The 24,742-nt window shown below is 43.0% G+C and overlaps 1 protein-coding gene across 2 annotated transcripts in view; it reads left to right on the top strand.

Moving 5' to 3' along the window:
- Positions 1-3,196: 3,196 nt before the first annotated feature.
- The window catches only part of HBS1L (HBS1 like translational GTPase), a 414,125-nt gene continuing 392,579 nt past the window's right edge, over positions 3,197-24,742 (top strand). For both annotated transcript variants that reach the window (XM_069235198.1, XM_069235199.1), the window contains exon 1: positions 3,197-3,375. In XM_069235198.1, coding sequence (XP_069091299.1) covers positions 3,333-3,375 — 43 coding nt within the window. In that variant the 5' untranslated portion in view covers positions 3,197-3,332. The remainder of the gene's footprint in view (positions 3,376-24,742) is intronic.

Here is a 24,742-nt window from a genome sequence, read left to right as displayed (position 1 = left end):
GTCATACCCCAGATAAATGCTCTTAAGCAAGTATACGATTTTCACACATGGCAGGAAGGGGGGCTACTGCGCATAGGTGATCTCTATGATGAAGGACGCTTGCGCTCCTTCACAGACTCTAGTACAACAGTCCACCTAGACCCCGGACAGTTTCTCGCACATGCGGCCCTTTGCGCTGTTGTGAAACAAATATGGCAATCCGGCCTCCTGGAGCCGGCAACGCATCTGGGACTCCATTATATTTTAACACAAGGACAGGTGATAAAAGCAGTATCTAATCTCTATATCCTATTTAGGGAGACCCCAGATGTACCACATCCTCGCAGTAAAGCACGATGGGACGGGGGATTGGGCATCGGGTTGACAGATCAACAATGGAAAATGGCATTAGCCCAGGTGCGGCATGTCTAACGAAATGCTAGACTAAAATTTACACATTTTAACTGTGTCCACCAAACATACCTATCCCCACATAGACATCACCAGATGTTTCCAGAAGCCACCTCGAGATGCCCGCGATGTGGGCACGATGACGCCATCTTCCTACATATGACTTGGGAATGTCCTGAGATATGCAGTGCCTGGGGTGCATCATGCAACATATATCTGACATTATAGACAAATCCCTCGCACCAGACCCGCTCCTTTGCCTACTGGGTGTGACCAAGTGGAATAAACGATCCATGTATTATATGAAGTTTGTTGATCTTGCCCTAACACTGTTTAAGCGCATGATCGCCATGTCTTGGAAGGCCACGCGCCCCCCAGATGCACAAGCCTGGCTCCAGGTGGTGTTGCGTTGGACCACGGCAGAGGTTAATGCATTAGATCGAGATAGGCATGCACAGGGTGGAGAGGGAGGGGTAACCCTTTGGGACACTTACCTAGCGAAACTGGAGGATAAGTTGAGCACACAAAAGACTGGCAGAGAGACGACATCAGAACACCCCTGTTGATCTGTCACCACGTGACCCACCCACACGAGATCTTCCCCATAGGCATTCTTCCTTAAACCCTGACTCTCATCTGCTGAATATTGACAACACGTGTTTGACCCCATAGCAAGAGCAGTGATTACTGCGAACTCTCAGTATCAGATTGCCCTACAAACGTATAACAAACTTGCTCTACCTTTTGAAATGAGAACACGGAAACTAAACCGCTCACCCCCACCTCTCTCTCTCCCCCTCCGTCCTCGGTAACTGGAGGTTGGGGCCGGAGGTCGGAGAGCCATAAATAGATATAGACGAAGATCCTGACGTCCCCTCCTCACATACGCCAAGCAGGTTCCTTTTTTTCTTCTTTCTTTCTTGTTAAGTTATAATGCATTTTCAGGTCTACTCCCACATAGCCCTACGCAGGTATTACTATCTGTTAGGTGTTATTAGTTAACAGGCAATATACCATCATCGACCAGAGGCGCTAGTACCCGAGGAGACCGGCTCAACTGCTGGCGACCATTACATTAAAGGTCATGTATAGACACAATATATGTCCACTACTTAATAACGGTTACGCATGGGCACACCATTGCTACGATTCTTGTGCTATTGTTGCTTTTGCCGGGAATTGATATTTGTAACCAAAAAAACCTGATGTATGTTGATACCCTGAACATGTGTGGAATAACCTGCATTATTTGAAAATACAAATAAAAAGATTTGAAAAAAAAAAAAGAATAAAGATGTGTAATATTCAGCTCTGTGTGTGGCGTAGTCATTGGTGGGTACCCAGGCTGGGGAGGATGCGACAGCGCCCTCACTGCAGCTGGTGAATAAAATTAGGTAGCAGGAAGTCCGTTTCTGTTTACAGGTCAGTCAGACATCAAAGTAGTGACTGGACTCTGTGCACAAACTTCTTGACAGCTCCCCCAAATATTCTGATTCACTCACAGCGTAGGTCTTTCACTCTAGTTTCAAGTGGTTGGTGGTGCAAATGACAGTGTTTATGTGTGTCAGTGGGGGTGATAGGTTAATGTGGTGCAAAACAGCACCTGAAGTAAGTAAAAATGACTAAAAGCATTTTAGTCTGAACCATTGGAGTTTAGAGAGACACTGCTGGTGCATACATGCCAGCAGGCCAGATTCAGGTGGGAGACTCACGATTTCTGAAGCCAAAAATGGCTTTATTTTGGCTGCCTCCCATCTGAAGTTACCCATCTTCAATATATGTCAATGGGGTAAATACATTCTCCTGTGGTTTTTAAAATCTCCCACTTTCCTCTAAAATGATGGCATGTATGTTGTCTGCAGAACTTTAATGCACACAGCTCTATGCGCTACTCTGAACACTGGAGCCTGGTGTAGGGTGACCAGATCTTGAGCACAAAAAATCAGGGCATTTAGCAAAAATAGGACTACATTTTTACATCAAGGGAGAGTCTCAGTATGACACCTCTCATCAACATTGAAAAGCAGAAGAAGCACTGAGAAAATAAAATGTAATTCTGTAAAACCAGTATCATAACTTTAAATTAAATTGCTTATGTATAACTGCCAACTAGGTCTGCTTTGGAACACCTCAAAAAATGCCTCTCACCATTTTCAGTCGACTCCCTCCAAGTACTGGGACATGAGCCAAATTTGCTAAAATCTGCCAGGACACCTGGTGGAAAAGACAGAACTGTTCCGCAAATCCGGGACGCCTGGTCACCCTAACCCTGGGCCCAGCTCACCCATGCCCATACATGTCAACATTTTAGAAAAGCAAAGTGGGAGATCATAAAAAAAAAATAACTGGGAGAATGATTTTCTCCCTTTGACTTCCATTGAAGCAGAGGCAATTTCAGGCGGGAGGCAGCCAAACGAAAGCTAATTTTGGCTTCATAAATTGGGACTATTGTCACGTAAGCATGCCAAAAGCCGGCCCTGCGGCTAGAATCCAGTAAGACCTCGAGCTGAGCCTGATGCAAGCCTCAGCCTCGAGTCTATCTCGTGCCTTAGCGCCTCGACTAGTTTCTGGAATTTACTATTAAACATGCACATATCTTAAAAGGATTACACCACTACGTCCAGCGGGGCCGTTTGATGTGACGTCATTGCGCATAGCCCAAGCCAACAATCTGGTCGTCGTTTCAACTTCTCAGGCTTTTATGGTGTAGTGACGTGCCTCACGGTAGTGACGCTACTATAGTCGCCCTGCTTCCTCTATAGTCAGTGATGCAGCAGTGTGCGACTGAATCAGCGTAGGGGGTGGGGCTGCACGGAATGGCGCATGCGTCCAACGAGCTTCTCGGGCGCCACCGGCCGTCCATGCTGGGGAAAGAAGTCAGCTCTCTTTAGGGCACGCGCTGGCCTTCGGCCACCTGAGCACGGGTAGCTCTCCCCGCAGCCATGTCGCGGCACCGGAATGTGCGCGGATACAACTACGACGAAGGTCAGCGGGAAAGGGATCCAGCTGTGGGACGGGCGACTAAGAAAGGCCACAAGGGCAGCAACAAGGCTGTTTGGTGTCCACTAGATGTCTCTGAGTCCAAAGCCTGGTCATCTCCAGGTTATGACAGTCCCGCAAATGACGTCCGTCTTCTTCTCTTGTGTTGATGGTATAGCAGCGGAGGATTGTTTAGTGCAACCTGTGCCAGCTTGCAGGAGTTGACTGTACACCTAAACCCCGCCTTCCAGTGCCGCGTGGTGAACTTCAGAAAGTTAAGCATACGTGAAGGGAGCCTCCCACTAGCTTTTTGTTAGGATGTCTGGCTGCACCCTCATGAGTTGAGCAAACTTTAATTCTCCAGCCGCATTAATGCGTTGCCTGTGCACGCAGGAATAGACACATTGTGTAAAGCTATGCCAATGCTCTTTCTTCCTCGTTCTCAACCCTGTCCAACATCGCTATCTAGCTTAAATCTGAAGTTTGAACAGCACTTGTAAACAAAGCCTTTCAGGTGGCTAAAAACGGTGCGCAGTTTAATAACGTAAGCGCATACACAAATACAGTAAACTGAACATTTACGACATAATTTAAAAAATCCGTGAACTTGTCACTGACCTGAAATGTGACTATTGTACATGAGTGGGGAAAAAATGAAAGCAGATTGAAATAGAAAACGGCACACTTTGTGAATATAAGTAGTTTAAGCAGTGTCTTGGATGTTGGGGCAGTTGCTCACTTTGAAATTATACTGAATAGCATATGTCAGTAACTTTTTGTGACGTTCTTCGCTCATTAGGATGATGTGGGTGCTTAGCTGTCTTTCTGTAGTTTTACGGCCTGTCACTACACTTGTGTATGTCATGTCCCTGTCCATTTCCCTAGAACTCCCTTTTCTAACTTCATTATCGTGTATCACAAGTATGACAAATCTGTAAATAAAAGTAATGGCAGGTGGTATTTAACATCTATGGTCCTCTGCATTTGTTGGTCATTGGAAGAGTGTGTGTGTTTTTTTTGCCTGCTAATGCGTAAGGGTGGACTTAAGGATGCCAACACGTAAGGATACCTGGTGCATTCACGGTAGTGTGGCTGCAGCTTTATGTTAATGTCATGTTTAATTTTGAAAACACCCTGTGTTAAGGAGAAGTTGTTATTCTTCTGACATAATGTTTTTTGCGTATTGTTACTTTCCATCAGAACACGGCCCAAAGCAGCATTCTCACACTGACATCGCCGTCGTGTGTTCTATCTGGTGATATACGGTGGAAAAGTAGGAGTGGTGGTGGACGCAGAAATAAGCTGTACATCTGGAAGATTTGAGGATATTTTTCTTCAGATCTGCAGGTGGATTTGGTAGTGGGGTGGTGACAAGGATATTTGTGTTTTTAGCGTTTAAATCAAAGCGTAGAAGGTTCTGAATTGCTTTCTTAATCTGGAAATTCAGTTTATATGGTTATGGAATTACCATCCATCAATTTTGTATGACAGCTGTCACACGAGCAGCGATTATTTTTAGTATTTTTTTACGACACGCACTAACAAACGTCTTGGTGAAAATAAGTTTTCCGGTTTCAGTGTAAAACATGCTGGGAAACAGCAGTATTTAGGCGGCCAAGTAGCCTTCCCCATGTACCATGTCAATATGAATCAGAAGGGCAGTAACCTAAGCACAAAAATAGGGCTGGACACAAAATAAATGTTTTTTTTTTATTCAGTAGAGCAGTTATGCAAAAACAATAGTGTAATTAGATCAATATATTTCTGTTCTATTCCATTCTCAAGGACATTGGATGTGGAATTATCATAAATACACGTTGAAACAAAGCAGTGAAGCTGACATATTTTGTCTTTATCAAGGCTTTAGTATAGACTGTAAGTTTGTTCTAATATGTCCAAGTTTGAAATTGGTAGAGGTTTATAATACATGGGATTCTGTAATCCCTGTATAAATGCACATCTCTATTTTGTTTATAATCAGCAACTAATGATGTACTCAGTCACTGATTTATAAAGAAAGGACCGTAGAAGTTGACTATTATTAGTTATTACAGTCGAGTTCCGGCGTCACAGTGGCTGCTGCCAGAGCCAGCAGAAGAGGTGAAAGGCAGATCAGATCACATAGTGTTATTGAAGCAGCTGTTTAAAGCAACAACAACTGAACACCGCTTATATTTTTTCTGCTCTATTTTTTCATAGTTTACAATAACAGCTAACAAGAATGTATATTTTTGCGCTCCTTAGAGAAAGCTAGAGTCTTTCTGCATGTTTCAACACATTCTGTTCTACCGTAGCTTTTTTGTTTTTTAAAAAAGAGCTACACACCAAGGTTTACGTGGTTTGTGGGAAAGGTGATGATGTGACAATGTATTATATGTGATAAGGTATCCCCTGCCATACATAATAAGGACATTGGAAGTCACTTCAAAGTTCTATAACCTCATAATGGAATTTGCCCTTCAGCTTCGTTCTTCTATACGGTAATGCAACTCCTCGGTAACTTGCAATATCCTTATAATGTACAGCAGGAGGTACTTTATCCCTTATATCTTAAAAATGTTTGTGTGGAAGATACAGCATATCTCATGCTGGTTGAATATAGTTATTCAATTCAGAAGAGTGGGCAGCAAGTATTGAATGCAGGCCTGAATGGCATAGTGTGGGAAGCATGTGTCACTTTGCGGAGTTGGTGCACATATCAATCGTTTTAGTTACGAACGTTGTTCGTTCCATTGTTGCGCTACCAAGCCCAAATGCCAGCGAAAAGAATGTAAGAACAAAGTTGTAGCAAACAACCTCAACCATTTGGCGTTAAGTGTTGTCAGGACAATTTGTTTTACTCATATATCAACATTCATTCAATAGAAAGACATGAAAACGTCAATAATGGCAGGGCTGACTTTGAAGTTGGAAAAATTTCAGTTTGGTGTGGATGAGGGTGAACTATATAGGACATCTCATATTAGGTTTCCGAGTTTCTCTTGAAAGATACATGACAGAATAATCGACTTCATTTTTAGACATGGTGGAGTATTACTGAAATTTTATAAAAAATATTCTGAAAAATCTCTGAATGGAAGGAGAATGAGTTTTTTTTTTTTTTTTTTTTGTTAATTTTTTTTTTTTTTAAAGTTTCAGTAGAACAGTGGTTGTGAGAAGTTCCAAAATGATTTATGTGCACATTTTCTGCAAGCGTTTTTCCCTGCTGAGGAAACAACCTCTACGCAAATTCCACTTTGAAAGGGCCAGTGCTTTTACAGAAGGGTCGGGATTTGAAAAGACTGATTGCATATTTTTCGAGGTACCTCCTAATATGAGCAGTAGCCAATTATTTTGTAATAGAGAGCGAAGCATTAGCTATTTATTGAGCTATGAACACGTTTGGAATTTCGTCTGGGCTACAGATTTCAATGTGTGCACTGACCATAAACCTTTAAAGAAGGTTTTTGTGGGCATAAGGTCTAGATACAATTTCTTTAAAGATAATAAGTTGGACAGTATCATTGCAAAATTTCAGTTTGAGGGTGGTATATATTTTAGGCCTTACAACTGTTTCAGCTGATTGTTGGTTTGGCGAGGAATATGAAAATGCAGATGCGTTTGAGAAAAAAGGTATTGGTGTTTGTGATGCAGCAAGGGGAGCAATGTGAGAGAGTGGAGATTGGAGTTGGGGAAGAATGTGGTTTTGTCTACAGTGGAATATGGTTAAGGATGAGTTGGCAGTTGATAAGAGATTGCTTTTTGGGTGGTGGGGGTTGGGTGATTGCAAGGATTGCAAAGCAAATTGTTGTCAATGGCCCATAAAGGACATATGGGCATTGTGAAGAATGAGGAACATTTTTTATTTTTTTATTTATTTTTTTGTGGCCTGGTGTTGATTTAGAGGATAAATGCTTAGCAAAGGATTGTGTGGAGTGTAGCAGTTGTGACAAGAATTTGAAAAAAATACAAAAACTGTGACAATGATTTGTCATAAACTACCGAGATATCCATGGCCAGATCTGGCCATAACTTTGATGGGACAGTTAAGGGGTGATCATTTGACTCCACATGTAATTGTAATGATAAACTTGTGTTCTAGATGGGTTGAGGCTTCAAGTGTGTGTGATATATTCATCTAATATCGTAAACATAATTTTGGAATAGGTTTTTCGGAGGGAAAGTTACTCAGAGAGCATTTTGTCAGACAATTGCCTACAGGGTTGCTCAGATACTCTGGAAGAGTACTTTAAGGCTTGTGGAATTGATCTCGATATATCACCTGGAAAGAAAAGGTGCTTTAGAGACTATGAATACAATATTGAAAGAGTGCATATTGTTAGCGAAAGTGGTCAATTTGGGTTGGAGAACAATGATTCAAGAACTTATTAATGCTTATCAATTAGCATCACACACCACCACTGGCAGTTCATCATTTGTTTTGTTTAGAGTGAGATTGCCATGCACATAGTTGTGTCCAGGTTGCATGATATGGTATAAAGGTTTAAGTTAGGCGATTGTGTAAAGGTGAAGACTCCTGTTCAATATCAAGAATGGTCTAAGCTTACAAGGCCTATGAAGGTGGTAAACGTTTTTAAAAATGCCTTTAAAACGAATGATGGAAGATATGGACTGAAAGACGTATTGTTAAAGTTGCTGACCCTAACTAAAAGCTTTGTTGATGAAAGTGAGAGAAGCGTTTGGAACAAGGGTGAAAGGGAGACATCTAAAAAGAAGTGAGAACATTGAAGATGTTACGCTTACTTGGATGAGTATGTTGGTTAGCTTCATAAACCTTCCAGTTTGAAAGCTTTTAATGATAATTTTTTGTATTTCTTCTGTATTATGTTTGCAAGTATTCATATTTAAACACTTTTCTAAAATGAGTATGTGGTTTAAGTGACGTTTTCTTTTAATTTGTGCATTGATAGCAAATCGGAAGAAATGTATTTTGTGTTAAACAGAAATGAGGGAGAAGTGTCATTTAAATGAGGAAGTGTTTCTTTAAGTTGACAATATATTGTTTAGCCATAGAATGATAGGTGTGATTGAATTAGTTGGAAGAGTTGGAGCGAGAAACTGTATGGATAAGGTGCTTTAATAATGAGTACCTACAGTAACTCTCTACTAGTTGTCATTTGTGATTAATCAACATTGCAGTCACTGTTGACATTTGATTGTGAAATCCGCTGTTTTTTGAGTTGCAAACTCAATTACATGCAGTACATTTGGAAGCCTTATTGTGCCAATGCATAGTACTGTGACTTGTCACTTAAAAAAACACTTTTGTGCTGTTAGTAAAGTGCAATGAAAACATGATGATTGTAACCATTAGCAGCTCTAAGGTTAATAAATGGAACAAATTTATCTAGCACTTTTGTGAAAGTGAGAATTTTGTTATAATTGTCGAGTATAGTGAACATTTTACAGGTTAACGTATGCTAGATGAGGCAAGCTGTGCATTTGAAAAGTTGATTAGACTGTCGATAGTCCAGCAGGATAATGAAGCAACCTAAGTATGTCTCCTTTTGAGGCACACAATTGGCAAACCCATAGTCAGAAACTATTGTGTATGCCTACTGAGTCTCATCATAGAGCTATGAGTCTGTTGGGGTGCATCATGAACACCCTAAAGAAAATAAAAATGTTTGATGCACCATTGCATACTTGCATGTTAGTCTTTGCAAACTGACGTTAAAAATGGCTACCCTAAGCGCAGCTTGTCTTTGTGCTGCTGCAGTGGTCAGTGATGTGATCAAGCAGCGTAGGTGCTTGATTTTGATCTTCAAGCCACTCATTTGAAGCCTTGGTAAAGCTAGTGCACTGGTTACTTTTTTTGTTTTATTACCAGAACATATAACATAAATAATTAGAAGAAAGAAAGGCCATTCACGTGTGATACATTATTTTATTAAGTTTAAAAGTAAATTAACTATTGCATTTAATTTTAATGAATGGTGTAGGTGTCTCCTAGCATCGGTGTACTTACATCCGATTCTTACTGTTGCAACCTAAACCTACTACTGGCTGTGAATATCAATAGCAATTATATCATGAATACCTATTTTAAGCACACAAGGATGATTTTTAAAAAATCATAAAGAAAGGAAAGAAAACATCGTTTTCCAAGTGAAGTGTAGCCCATCAACCCTGCTACTAAAGTTTACTTTTTCTTGGACATCTGTGCACGTGTGAGCAAGTAAAATGCGGTCACTCACAGTGCAATTGAGTGGTTGGCTGAAGTGACTTGACTTTCCCCCACACTGTATGTTGTGGTAGGTGGAAACTAAATGTGATGAAAAGGACTGACTCAAAAACCCACTATTAAAGTACAAATGCATTTACTTATTTATTTTTTAATTACCCGAATCAGGTAAATTGACTAACGCTGTCTCTATGCCAGTCCTACAAACTGAGCAGCTGGAAACTCCATATCTCTTTACACAGACATTTATTTCCCATGTCCTGCATGTGCTTAAGTGATGCAGGATGTGGGCAATTATCTGCATGCGCTCACGGGGTGGGGCTACCACGTTTCTCCTGCACCATGCCTCTCGGGTGTTCCATACAGATGCTCGAAATTACAGGTGATCACTTTGATTTCATGCTCTATCGACTTCCTTGATTCAGGTTCATTCCCATTATCTTGTCTCTCAGCAGCACCATAGAACTCAGCAGTCGAGCAGTGCAAGATGAGACCAGGCACCAGCCAACCACGCTGCCTCCTTAAGAGTATGCCAGGGCCTTGCAGCCCCAGTTTGAGACTGTCAGCAGCTGTATTGTGTGTGGTGGGCATGCCTCCGGTAGTGCAGTAGGATTTCTTTTGGCCCATTTTCAAAGAAGCAAAACACCTATTAGGAGCAGTACATCCCTCGTCCTCAGTGCTCCAAGTATTGCTTTCATGTTCTGATATGTTCAATGTGTCTGTGTTGTGGACACTGCATGACTTAATTGCTTATTCGTGTTTAAGGAGGAAGTAAAAAGCAGGTGTGTTTCCTAACTTTCTAATTGTTAGGAATTGCTTTTCGGTGTAAGGACGCTCTGGCTTACGTAGAGCTCACACCTTTCATATTGATCCTCATAAAAGGCACAGACATTACTTTTGCTGTGTGGAACCCATGAACATTTCCTTTGCATCAGTTATCAGTTGGCGGCAGAATTCTTTGTTTAAACAGCATCGGGAATCATAGTTAGTGGACTTTCAGATTCTATTTCAGGACCGGAGGCTCGGATTATGCTATCTCTTTCTTTATGTACTCCAAACAGCAGCCAATCAATGTACATAGAAAAACAAAAACTGCAAGCCCCATGAGGCATATGTCCATTATCACGTGGCCCAATCACCACCCACAACTTCTGTCCATATGTGTCACGACCTATCACGTCACTTCCTCTTTCTTTGCTGCTCCGCAGCAGATAAGTGACTTTTTCATTACTCTCTACTTATTTGTGTATTTTCTTACTATTTTACTGAATTGTATTACTCAATTGTATTGCCGAATGCTTATAACCGAGCGGGAGCAGGAGCGCTACACGGACGTGTAGTCCGTTGTTTATTGTGTCGCGCACACTTTGCGCGCGCATTTCGAGCCGAGCTCATCACTCTTGATGAGACGGCTCGTGGTACAGACGCGCGGAGTGCTCGCCTCGCTTCCCCAGATTGGTATATCGATTTTTCTGCTCCCTGATGCCCGGTTTAGAATAGAACACGGGTTGTAAAATAAAATAAGGCTTCTGCCTAGAGTGCTTTCCTTTGCTTCAGGTAGCTCCCTCCACGCTAGACTAGGGCTATAAATTGCCTGCCAGGGGTTCACACTCCCCCTATTTGGGAAAGCATATATAACCTTTATTCATTATGGCACAATGGAGTGACAATGACACAGGATATTATCCTGATGAGTTGGGCAACCAACTAGAAGTAAATCTAGTTGAAGCCCTGGACAACAGAGTACAGCAATCTGTGAATGACACCCTGGTAAAAGCTTTGGGCCCCTTTTCAGGGCAATTATTTGACTTCGCCAAGACACAGGGTTGGCATAATGAACCTCAATCCTCTTCACAAGAGAAGAAACCCCAAGAGAAAAAATCTAAATGCAAAACTAAAACCAAAAATCTGGAAGAAGTTCAAAACCCGGTCTCTGGTATTCATGCGGACGCATTTAACAAATTATTTAAGAAACATGCTTCCGAGCATAATTATAGTACTTCTAAGGACCTAGATTCCTCTCAATCCTCTTCTACCTCCAACTCTGACTTTAGCGACTCAGACGCTTCAGAACCCCCTATTCCTGTCAAAAAACCTAGGAAAGATCCTACCTTGACTAAAACCCTAGATTTTGATCCCACCCAAATCATGCATCCCAGAGCCTCTAACTGGACCCCATCCCCCGAAGTAGCGTCATACGTGCATGACAATGTCAGAAGAAGTTTTGACAAGGAAGTGCGTTCACGCCTTAAGGCCGAATGCCCTAGACCTGATGTTGACGTAAAGGTGACAGACACTCCCGATATTGACCCCACCATGGTAACGTTCATGAAAAAATTTGGCAAAGACCCCAAAAAAGGCTTGGACAGATCATGGCGGATTTGCCAAGACAAACTTCTTGACGTCACAGGACCCTTGACAATAATACTAGACATGGCATTCCTCGCCAAACAATCTAACACCCCTGTAGACACAGATGTCCTGATCGGCTGGGCCCAGAGATTGCTTTGCCTTCTTGGCAACGCAAACTGCGCAGTGTCGTCAGAACGTCGCAAGTCCATCTTGATGAGAATAGATCCCAAACTAACAGACTTGGCGACCTCCGAAGCTGGTCCCTCAGCCGATGGACTCCTTTTTGGCTCATCCTTTCTTAAGGATTTAGCAAAGTTCTGCGCAACATTCTCCTGACTTGACAAAGCGCACTTATCACTTAAAAAGGTCTTCAAACGTAACCTTTTTGCCAGGGCTGGACGTTTTGGAGGGCGTATGCCCGGCCGCGGGACATACCAAAGCCCCCAATACTCTCAACCAAGAGGAAGGAACACGTGGTACGCCGACCAATCGGATACCACCTTCTACACCACCCGCTACAGAGGCGGCCGCCTTAGATACAGGCGAGGATCACGCAGAGGTCAACAGGGTGCAATCCAAGATTCCAGGTACTCAGGTGAGCATTATTCCTCATTCACAAGTACGCCTTGGGGGCAGAGTGGGTTTATTCCTAGAAAATTGGAAAATAATTTCAGGAGATCCGTGGATTCTCCAGACAGTTACTGGCTTTCATCTAGAGTTTATAGGAATCCCGAGCCAGTCCTTCCCCCCAACACAAATGTATTTTTCCCTAACAGATCAGACTTTTATAGATGCAGAGGTACCAGACCTCTTACGCAAAGGAGCGGTAAGTTATGCCTCCCCTCATCCAACAGGTTTCTTAAGCCCCATCTTTGTCGTAGACAAGAAGGGAGGAGGTCACCGTCTAGTACTAAACCTCAAAGACTTCAACTACTGTATTTTATACAGACACTTCAAGATGGAGGGTATCCACTTGTTGCGAGACATTCTTCTAGAAGGGGACTGGATGGTGCGTCTCGACCTCAAAGACGCTTATCTGTCAGTACCCATTTTTCAACCCCACAGGAGATTCCTACAGTTCCTTTGGAAAGGACATTGTCTGGAGTTCAATGCTCTCCCCTTCGGTCTCTCATCGGCCCTGTGGTGCTTCACGAAATTATTGAGACCTGTGATGGAGTGCCTGAGATCCAAGGGAGTTAGACTTATAATTTACCTCGACAACATCCTTCTGATGACTCAGAAACCCCAGACACTCCTGATGCATCTGGAATGGACAATCAACCTTCTGCAGGAATTAGGTTTCCTTATCAATGCGCAGAAGTCATTATTGACTCCTTCCCAGGTAATAGACTTTTTGGGCTTCAGGATAGATTCCAACCTCTCTCTTCTCATTCTCCCACCTCAAAAGATCCGAGGCATCAAGAGAGAACTGAGAGCTGCCTTAGCGAACCAGATGATATCCCTGAGAAACATTGCCAGAATAGTAGGTCTCCTGGCCTCCTCGATTCAGGCAATATTCCCAGCACCTCTACACTACCACGCCCTCCAGAGACTAAAAATCAGACACCTCCAACAGGGTCTCAGCTACTCAGCTCTCATTCCCCTAACAGACGAAGTGAAAGCGGAGCTCCACTGGTGGCTTCAACACATGGAAGCTTGGAACGGCAGGGCAATCTTCGGCTCTCACCCGGAAGTTGTGATCGAGTCCGATGCCAGCCGTTGGGGATGGGGAGCCCGGTGTGGGTCGATAGTAACCGGAGGACGCTGGTCAACCTGGGAACAGACCTTACATATCAATTGCCTAGAACTTCTGGCGGGCTCCTTTGCCATCAGAAGTCTTTCACCTCAAAAGACGGACTGCTGCATTCTGCTACGAATGGACAATATATCTGCAGTTCGGTATGTCAACAAGCTGGGGGGTACAAAATCCAGGATACTAGCAGAAATTGCCAAAGACTTTTGGCATTATTGCCTCAGTCACCGCCTGACTATCATGGCGGAATATGTCCCAGGGGACCAGAATGCGATAGCGGACTGGAATTCCAGATACCTGACAGACTTCAACGACTGGAGACTGGATCCGATAATATTCCAACAGATATCCAAGATTTGGGCCCGTGCGAAGTAGATCTTTTTGCATCTCGCCTCAATTCTCAGGTTCCGACCTTCTTCAGTTGGCGCCCAGACCCACTGGCACTAGCGACCAATGCTTTTCTCCAAGATTAGTCGAATTTTCGGGGGTATGCCTTTCCACCATTCTTAATGATCCCCAGAGTACTATCGCAGATAAGACGCCAAAAAAAGGAAATCATATTGGTGACTTCTTTCTGGAGAGCCCAATCTTGGTTCCCACTTGCCCTTCAGTTAACCTGTGCTCTCCCTCTTCTCATTCCTCCTCGCCCGAACCTCCTTTTGAACCCGGAGAATCATCAACACCCAATGATTGTTTCTCAGAAACTAACATTGATAGCTTGGAAGGTTTCAGGGCAAGATGGAACTCCCCAGGAATTTTGCAACAAGCTGCGTCATTCATTAAACAAGCCTGGGCAACAGGCACCCACAAGAGATATACATCTGCCTGGCGAAGATGGACTAATTGGTGTCATAGACGGGATCTCAATCCAGTGGCATCAAATATTGAAATGATTGTTAATTTTCTAGCCGAACTAGCTGGCTCGGGCCTAGCATATAGAACAGTCAACAACTTTAGATCTGCCATTTCAGCTGGTCATAACCACCTTGAGGGAAAACCAGTAGGTGAACATCCGTTAATCTGTAAGCTGCTTAGAGGTATTCGTTTTTCCAATCCCCCACAGGCTAAATACTCTACCTTGTGGGATGTCAACATTGTACTAAGATTCTTGGAATCCTGGCCAGACAATATTTCCTTATCCCGTAAACAGCCAAATTGACAATGTTATTATGCCTTGTTTCCTGTAAACGCATCTCAGACGTCAAAGCCTTAGACCTAACAGGTAGGGTTTTCTCACCAGAAGGAGTTACTTTCAACATCTCCAAACGGAGAAAGACTAATTGCAGGTCAGTATCTTACTCAGCTTTCTTAGATAACCCAAAACTTTGTGTGGTTCAATGTTTAAAACAATATGAAATGGTTACAGAACCGTTTAGACAGGATACTGCTGATCAGCTATTTATAGCTCTACAAAAGCCATTTAAACCGGTCTCAACTGCTACCTTGGCTAGATGGGTTAAATGGTTAATGAAGGAAGCGGGCATAGATATTAACGTATTTGGAGCTCATTCAGTGAGAGGCGCTATGGCGTCCAAAACATATGCTCTAGGTTCTCGCTTAGAGGACATTATGAAAGCAGCTGATTGGTCAACAGAATCCACTTTCAGAAAGTTTTACCAAAACCCCGTGTTAGATGTTGCCTCTGTGGTTGTTAATCAGATTTAAACGAGCATAATCCGAGCCTCCGGTCCTGAAATAGAATAAAACATTTTCTAGCTTACGCGTCAAGAATTTTCAATTCTATTAAGGACACGGAGGCGAGGATTATCCCTCACTAAGAAACAATGCTATTAATATAATATGTTTGCAATATGTTTGAATTTATAATATACATTATTTCTTCCCACCCTGAAATGTTGTTGACACTGAAATATCCCTCTCAAAAATGCTATTGACCTGAAAACGTTCTTATCTACCTTAGTATGGAATATTACCATTTGTATATATTTTTTCCCTCTGGTTCTGATCAGAAGAACACTTGAAATCAGTTTTTCCTTCGCTGAGGAACTCCTTCAAGGTCCTGTTCGTCAACCCTTCAAGAAGTTCGGTTCCAGAGGATTTTTTTTCATCAAGTTTGGAGTTTAAGAACTTGTTGTTATAACTGTTTGAGAGGGGACCTAACCAAAGAAAGAGGAAGTGACGTGATAGGTCGTGACACTTATGGACAGAAGTTGTGGGTGGTGATTGGGCCACGTGATAATGGACATATGCCTCATGGGGCTTGTAGTTTTTGTTTTTCTATGTACATTGATTGGCTGCTGTTTGGAGTACATAAAGAAAGAGATAGCATAATCCTCGCCTCCGTGTCCTTAATAGAATTGAAAATTCTTGACGCGTAAGCTAGATTTTTTTTTTTATTTCCTATGAAGAGCATGAGACTTTGCTCGCTAAGTGGCGGCACCCTCGAGTCAGCATTTATTTCTTTGGACGATTGCGAGGTTGGTCTGTGCTCGAGTGTACTAGAGAGCCAATTAGCATAGGATCCTGTGCTTACGATTGTGGACATGAAACATTTTTTTAAATACGAGGCAAAGTATCCTAACAGAAAGCCTAGGGTTTACAAACAGCAAGTAGAGTCTTCTTATTTGGAAGATGACAGAATTGCTCGTCTCTAACAAAAGTGTAATTTGGCGTATAATAAACTCTTCAGAGTTTAAAGTCTTTGCTTGTTGGGTCTTTAGCTGTTATCGATTAATCTCGTGTTAGCCATACTTTAATCATATGTTTGGTGGAGGCTTTGGCACTGGCCTTGCTCATGATTTAGTAGCATTCTTGCTAGTCACTGACAACTACTCTCGAACCCTTGCCTTTCTCATGTGTTCTTGTTGTTTCTGCCTTTGAAGTGGTTTGGTCTCTCCGTATAGTGATTAGATTAGTTAATTGAATCCAACAACCTTAATTTGATTTTAGATAAAATTATTATATGAGTACAGTCGCAAGCACATCATTTAATATAAAAGAAAGCCCCGCAGGTCATAGTAAAGTGCATATCTAGTCTGCAAAGGGAAACAACTCGTGAAACACTAAGCTGCATAAACATAAGAGAATGTAATATAATAAAATTCTGAAAGCAAAAAAAACCTTCAATTAATTTATGTGTGGCCACTGCTACTTTTAAAAAGCTGCTAACCCTGACACATACCTCGGCATTATCTACAAGTTGCAGATAAAGCAATGATATATTCAGAACTGTCTGGACACTAAATGTTTCAAAAAAGGGCTTTATAATACACGTTCAAATACAGCGTGAAATATTTACAAAAAAATAAAATGTAATAATGACTGATAAGACTCGTTATCATACAGACAGCCTGGACCGCTATTACTGTACAATCCGTACCCAAGAGGAAAAGGTAATAAACGCCAGACTGACCCTGCCCTGTACCAGAAAAGCGGGGACCTTTCCCATCGAGTTAAACAAGGTGTGTTGCTGGTTCCCCTGATGTGAATTTAATCCTTTACAGAATGTTTGATTACTTCGTCCTTTAGCCTCAATGATTGACTATACCCTCAATAATCTGAGCATTATCAGCCACTTTTTGTTATTGAAAAGAAACTCAGGTGTGTCAAAGAGTTCAGGAAAACCTATCTTACTTGGAGAATCCTTCATATATGCTAACCATGGTAACCTTAGCCCATACTTACAGGATAAGCAGTTTTTATTGATTTCCCTGTTCAATCCTACTTCCTAAGCAGTCCAAACATAAATCCAAAGCATCAGGGAAGTCAGTCTAACTAAGACAGAGATATAGTGCAATGCCAACTCTGAATGTAGGATATTGTGTGAGTGGGTAAGTGGAACAGAAAAGAGGAGTCTGCACATCAGATTTTCCTCAATTTGGAGTGTTGCAGGATTGGAGTAACCCCCATATTCCTGTCCCATATAAAGCAGCAGCCAGGCACTGTGCTTTTTAGATTGACAGTACAGGCAACATTTGTGTGCGCCCTTGAGGCTGCAGCGGTTTAATCTAGACATTTTTAAGCAAACATTTCTGACCCGAGTGTGCCAAGTACTGAAAGAGTCCAAAAGAACTCCTAAATACGGTAAACTATTGATCCTGGTCAAGATGTTACTGCCAATTTGAAAAATAGAAAGTTAATTTTGCCCGGGCCACATTTTACTATTGTTCGAGACTAGGTCTATTTCACCCATAAGCAACATGAAAGAGCCCACGAACTTGCAGAGTACGGGCAGTTAGTCTCGCACAATCTGCAGATGCAGGGACATGTGAAGCCCCCATGATGTGGATGGTATCAAAGGCCTTCATTAAACGAGGAAATAAAATATATGATTTAAAGAATAAGCAGTATTGGTGCCAAAGTACAGCCTTGGCGTACTCCCCAGAAAATTCCCCTGGCAACCAAAGTAGCCTGAAAAGTATGAAGAAAGCTGACCATGAAATCTCAATCCCCCAAATCTAGCAAAATCAGCCACAACGTGGTTCGATTGACACAATCACAAGCGGGTGACGGGTCCATAAAAGCTAAGTAGAGGGGGAAGAGCTGGGCAAGATTATATTTACCCAAAATGCTATGTAAAGTAAAGCACTGCTTTGCTGTACCAGCCCAGACATAAAACCATACCAACAGGGTTTATGATGTTACTTTCTTCAGCCTATAATCAAAAGTGAAAAAGCACAACACTCCCTAAAATCTTCACTATGCTGTTGAATAAAGAAATGGGTCTGTAGCATCTAGTGGCATTTGGATATCCCTTCTTGAATATCGGTACAATCACCAATAGTGTCCAAGACGTAGGCAGTCTATTGCTCAAGAAAACATTAAACACGTTTGTAAGCAAGGGTCCCCAGATCTCAGGTTTACACTTAAATCAGTAGGCATACCATTGGGCCCTGGTGCCTTGCCCCATGCTTTACTTGATAGCCAGGTAGCAAGAGGGATTGATAACGACAAACAAGCGGCTTCTCCAGTCTGCTTGCTAGTAACTGTGTTAAACTGCAGGCCTTCTTTGCTTGATAAATGGATTGGAAATGGGGAACCAGCTCCCTACTAGTGACGTTGCAACATAGTGTATTTGATTGGGCTATCCTCTGCTGGAATTCCTATACTATTGTTAACGCGTCCGTCTATGTCAATTTATACACATCAGGACTCGTTTTAGGTCGATGAACCTTTGGACCCAGTGGTGAGTCTCCGTAAGACGAGATTACCAAACATCAAAATATATTTCACAATAACCATTAATGAATCTTCGGCGCATTCATTAATTCTCAGACTCAAATAACCACACCTTGAAGGAAGATTTGTGAATTTATTCCCTATTGATTACAATCTAATAATAAACGTATTAATCTCAAACCAAGAAGCATTAGAGTATAATCACAAAGTGGCAACTACAATAAACTTTCAACAATGCGATGATCAGAATCATAGGACAGATACGCTAGCAAAGAATAGGTCATAGTGCATAATAAACCATAGAATATCAGTTCAGCATAGCTACATGTCAGTCACGTCAGATCCGTCCGTCAAATGAATACCTCATCTAACCTCAAATTGGCATTAGCATGTTGGGCTTCATGCAAAACAATTTAGAACATCAATTTGGAAAACATCTAACTAAGATACCTAATTAAACATACAGCAGTTGGTACCTAGAAAGAAAGGCATATAGATTCCGTTAGCATTAATAATTACCCTCCTCGAGATAGGTCAGCATACAGGATCAGTCTTCGTCTTCAGGACATCAGACAGTTCACCGTCAATCTATCTAAATTAGAAACAAGGGACACTCTCCTCATAAGGAGAAAGTGTAATAGGGCAGTCTATGGGCTAGGATAATTTTGTCTAAGTCTCAAATCACCAAATAGAGTGACAGAGTTTCTGGATGCAATCGGTATCATTCCCTACCTAATGCCTCTCGTCTCTTGTGTCATGAGTTTTTATCCCCTTTTCGTAATACATTCCCCCAAAATTCTATTGGTTAGTAACTACACCTCATTATTGGTAACCAATCAAATTATACATTAAGTAATGCATTTGTCATTTCTTGATATTAACTCGTCTTCCAATTGGTCTTCATAATCAGCATTTTCGTAGGTGGTACGTCCGGGGTTACTTCACCATCTTGGCACACATCTCAGGTCAAAAGTTCTCTTCCCCTCGTCTCATTGTCCTTGAAAGTGTCCATGTTTATTTCTAATCACATAATTTTGAGCTAGAAGCTACTAGCGTACGAATGTGAAAATTCCTTCATGTTTCGAACTAGTACAGAAAGAACAATAGCTGGGTCATGGTCATTTGCAAGTCCGCATACTGGAGAAACAGAAAAATACGGTTTTAAATGAGTTATACAGCTAGTTCGCGACTCATGCTAACTTAAGACATACGAGTTCTAATGAATACAGTTTTGATCGTAATAATGCGTATAATTGAAAGATTATTATTATTCAACATTAGTGTTCATAAATGAGTAAATCTTTACGTTTATTAATACTTTTAACTATTAATTATTAATATTGCTTTGTCAAATGTAAGCATCTCACGTCTATAAAATATGATATTTAAACTACGCTCTCTCACTATCTTACAGAACCATTTACAATCTTTGTGAACAGCTGCAACCTCTAACTTACCCTAGTCCACCTCAAGCAGGACTTTTTTTTTTTTCTTTTTAGTAGCTCTTTTATTGTCCTGAAACCTGAGCATAGCCATTAGTGCCTTCCTGAGGTCATGATTAGCTACCGAACATTTGGTGTTAAACCATCTGGGCTGCTCTGGTATAAACTTCACAGGCGTCATTAAACTTTCTTTAATACAATAAATACGTTTTCTAAAATAGGCCAACATGGACCCGCTCCCCCGCCAATACCCTCTTACAGACGGACCTGAAAATGTTTAACAATGAGAAGGGCAAGAAAAGACTCAGGATACTGTAAAATCCAGCATAATCTTCGAACATCATTAGAAGAAGGTCTGGGCAGTTGCCTGTCACCGTCAGCTCTATTTGAATTGAAGAATGCCCTACTGCCACCAAGGCTTTTGGCAGAATTACAACATGGTACATTAGAAAAATAATTGTATTTAAAGTTAATCAAGTAATTAAGGATTCCAATAGTTCTTTTTAACACTGCTTGAAAGGCAGAGCAATCAGTATCGTGTTCAACCACTGAGATTTTAAGTGATAGATTAACCCAGGTTGATGCCCCCTTTAGCTCACCCATGAGGAGAGGGAGTAGCAGTAACTGGAAATCAAGCAAAGCCTACACACGGTAAAGGATTTATAGCCCTGGTCTTTTGAAAAAGGTTGGTGTTAAATCTGTGAATAATCACCATCCAGTTTCATATTGCCATTCTTGGGGCTGATACCTGCAATAATCCAACTAATCAATGAAAACGAGTTTGGAGGCTTGGTAAAGCGCCTTTCAGTACCGGAATGATTTAATTTGACACAGAAGGAATGAGTAACGGACTCGCCTATTACCCTTATAGAAACAAGTTGTTCTCAGTCAATTGGGGTACAACTGGATAAAACCCTGTAGCGATTGGTTAATAGAGTGGTTTCCAAACTTTTTTCAACTCACAGCTTCCTTGACCTATTGGCTGTTGACCATGGCTTCCTGTTATGTTACTTTATTTTGGCTGGTGGGGGGTGTTTGCCAGGCCTTGGGAGTACTTCCGTTTTACCCCCTAAAAATAATTGGGATGAAGGTTTAATAATCATCAATGTAATCCTGCCCTATCCACTGCGGAGCCCATGCATTGTGAACGACTGATTGGAGGAACACAGGCTTCTTGGAGAAGTGAACTTTTACTGCGTTGTGATGTTGTGCTTTTTACAGAGGTGAGTCTTTAGCTCATGCCTCAGCAGGGTTTGTAAGGTCCTCGTAGATGCAGGAATGCTGTTTCAGATCCTGGGTGCAGTGATAGAGATGGTCCGAGTCTGCTCCTTAGTTTTTTTTTTTTTTTTTGCACAATATTGCCTCCAGTCTGATAGTACCAGGCTGTCCTTGTTGCCTTGGCAGTATAGTTCTTGAGTCTGAGGTTGGTGCCCAGGGCGAATCCAAGTAACTTGGTGTTTTCTGAAAGTTGGGGTTTTAATTAGTCCTGGTTCATGCCACCGACTCATGTTTGTACTAGATTTTTTTTATTAAAAACAAACTTTATTGGCATTTTGAAAAGGTTACATTACATTGACTTCAACTGGCTTACAACCCTATAGAAAGTACTAGTCGCCCTGGGGCAGTTAGAGAGCAGACCAACATCGGCACAGTCCAACATTGTCAAAAGGTAAAAAGCCAACCCCCCCCCCCCCCTACTAGCTTCTGCCAGCTGATTGCTAGCTAAACCAATGCATGTAGCCGGTCTAATTTAATCCTCAGATAAATCCACAGACAAACGAAGTGGGGGGTGTGAGTGTTAATTAATTTCGAGGACTGTGTAAAACTGTTGACGTGTTAACTACTTACTAGTTGTAGGACGTTGGCTCTGTATGCACTTTTTCAAAGTAAGGAATAGTATGCACAGAGTCCAAGGGTTCCCCTTCGAGGTAAGATAGTGGCAAAAAGAGATAATACTAATGCTCTATTTTGTGGTAGTGTGGTCGAGCAGTAGGCTTATCAAAGGAGTAGTGTTAAGCATTTGTTGTACACACACAAGCAATAAATGAGGAACACACACTCAGAGACAATTCCAGGCCGATAGGTTTTTGTATAGAAAAATATATTTTCTTAGTTTATTTTAAGAACCACAGGTTCAAGATTTACATGTAATACTTCAGGTATTGCAGGTAGGTACTTTAGGAACTTTGAATTAGCAAAATAGCATATACAGTTTTCACATAAATGACATATAGCTATTTTAAAACTTGACGCAGTGCAATTTTCAACAGTTCCTGGGGGAGGTAAGTGTTTGTTAGTTTTTGCAGGTAAGTAAACCACCTACGGGGTTCAATTTTGGGTCCAAGGTAGCCCACCGTTGGGGGTTCAGAGCAACCCCAAAGTTTCCACACCAGCAGCTCAGGGCCGGTCAGGTGCAGAGGTCAAAGTGTTGCCCAAAACTCATAGGCTTCAATGGAGAAGGGGGTGCCCCGGTTCCAGTCTGCTAGCAGGTAAGTACCTGCGTCTTCGGAGGGCAGACCAGGGGCGTTTTGTAGGGCACCGGGGGGGACACAAGTTAGCACAGAAAGTACACCCTCAGCAGCACGGAGGCGGCCGGGTGCAGTGTGCAAACACGCGTCGGGTTTTCAATAGGTTTCAATGGGAGACCAAGGGGTCTCTTCAGCGATGCAGGCAAGGGGGGGGGCTCCTCGGGGTAGCCACCGCCTGGGCAAGGGAGAGGGCCTCCTGGGGGTCACTCCTGCACTGGAGTTCGGTTCCTTCAGGTCCTGGGGGCTGCGGATGCAGAGTCTTTACCAGGCGTCGGGATCTGAGGAACAGGCAGTTGCGGTCAGGGGGAGCCTCGGGATTCCCTCTGCAGGCGTCGCTGTGGGGGCTCAGGGGGGGCAACTCTGGCTACTCACGGTCTCGCAGTCGCCGGGGAGTCCTCCCTGAAGTGTTTGTTCTCCACACGTCGAGCCGGGGGCGTCGGGTGCAGAGTAGCAAGTCTCACGCTTCCGGCGGGAAACGCAAGTTGGTTTAAAGTTCCTCCTTTGTTACAAAGTTGCAGTCTTGGGTGAACAGAGCCGCCGTCCTCGGGAGTTCTTGGTCCTTCTAGAGCAGGGCAGTCCTCTGAGGATTCAGAGGTCGCTGGTCCCTGGGGAAAGCGTCGCTGGAGCAGTGTCTTTAGAAGGGAGGGAGACAGGCCGGTAGAGCTGGGGCCAAAGCAGTTGGTGTCTCCGTCTTCTCTGCAGGGTTTTTCAGCTTAGCAGTCCTCTTCTTCTTAGGTTGCAGGAATCTGAGTTCCTAGGTTCTGGGGAGCCCCTAAATACAGAATTTAGGGGTGTGTTTAGGTCTGGGAGGGCAGTAGCCAATGGCTACTAGCCCTGAGGGTGGCTACACCCTCTTTGTGCCTCCTCCCAAGGGGAGGGGGTCACATTCCTATCCCTATTGGGGGAATCTTCCATCTGCAAGATGGAGGATTTCTAAAAGTCAGTCACCTCAGCTCAGGTCGCCTTAGGGGCTGTCCTGACTGGCCAGTGACTCCTCCTTGTTTTTCTCATTATCTCCTCCGGCCTTGCTGCCAAAAGTGGGGCCGTGGCCGGAGGGGGCGGGCAACTCCACTAGCTGGAATGCCCTGGGGTGCTGTAACAAAGAGGGTGAGCCTTTGAGGCTCACCGCCAGGTGTTAAAGTTCCTGCAAGGGGGAGGTGATAAGCATCTCCACCCAGTACAGGCTTTGTTACTAGCCACAGAGTGACAAAGGCACTCTCCCCATGTGGCCAGCAACATGTCTCGAGTGTGGCAGGCTGCAAAAACCAGTCAGCGTACACGGGTAGTTGGTTAAGGTTTCAGGGGGCACCTCTAAGGTGCCCTCTGGGGTGTATGTTACAATAAAATGTACACTGGCATCAGTGCGCATTTATTGTGCTGAGAAGTTTGATACCAAACTTCCCAGTTTTCTGTGTAGCCAGTATGGTGCTGTGGAGTTCGTGTATGACAGACTCCCAGACCATATACTCTTATGGCTACCCTGCACTTACAATGTCTGAGGTTTGGCTTAGACACTGTAGGGGCACAGTGCTCATGCACTGGTGCCCTCACCTATGGTATTGTGCACCCTGCCTTAGGGCTGTAAGGCCTGCTAGAAGGGTGACTTATCTATACTGCATAGGCAGTGTGAGGTTGGCATGGCACCCTGAGGGGAGTGCCATGTCGATTTACTCGTTTTGTCCCCACCAGCACACACAAGCTGGCAAGCAGTGTGTCTGTGCTGAGTGAGGGGTCCCCAGGGTGGCATAAGTTATGCTGCAGCCCTCAGAGGCCTTCCCTGGCATCAGGGCCCTTGGTACCAGGGGTACCAGTCACAAGGGACTTACCTGGATGCCAGGTTGTGCCAATTGTGGAATCAAAAGTACAGGTTAGGGAAAGAACACTGGTGCTGGGGCCTGGTTAGCAGGCCTCAGCACACTTTCAAATCAAAACTTAGCATCAGCAAAGGCAAAAAGTCGGGGTAACCATGCCAAGG

The sequence above is a fragment of the Pleurodeles waltl genome, chromosome 5 (assembly GCF_031143425.1).
Source record: "Pleurodeles waltl isolate 20211129_DDA chromosome 5, aPleWal1.hap1.20221129, whole genome shotgun sequence".
Taxonomy (NCBI): Eukaryota; Metazoa; Chordata; class Amphibia; order Caudata; family Salamandridae; genus Pleurodeles; species Pleurodeles waltl.
Note: the sequence above shows the minus strand (reverse complement) of the source record. Positions and strands in the feature narration are given on the sequence as shown.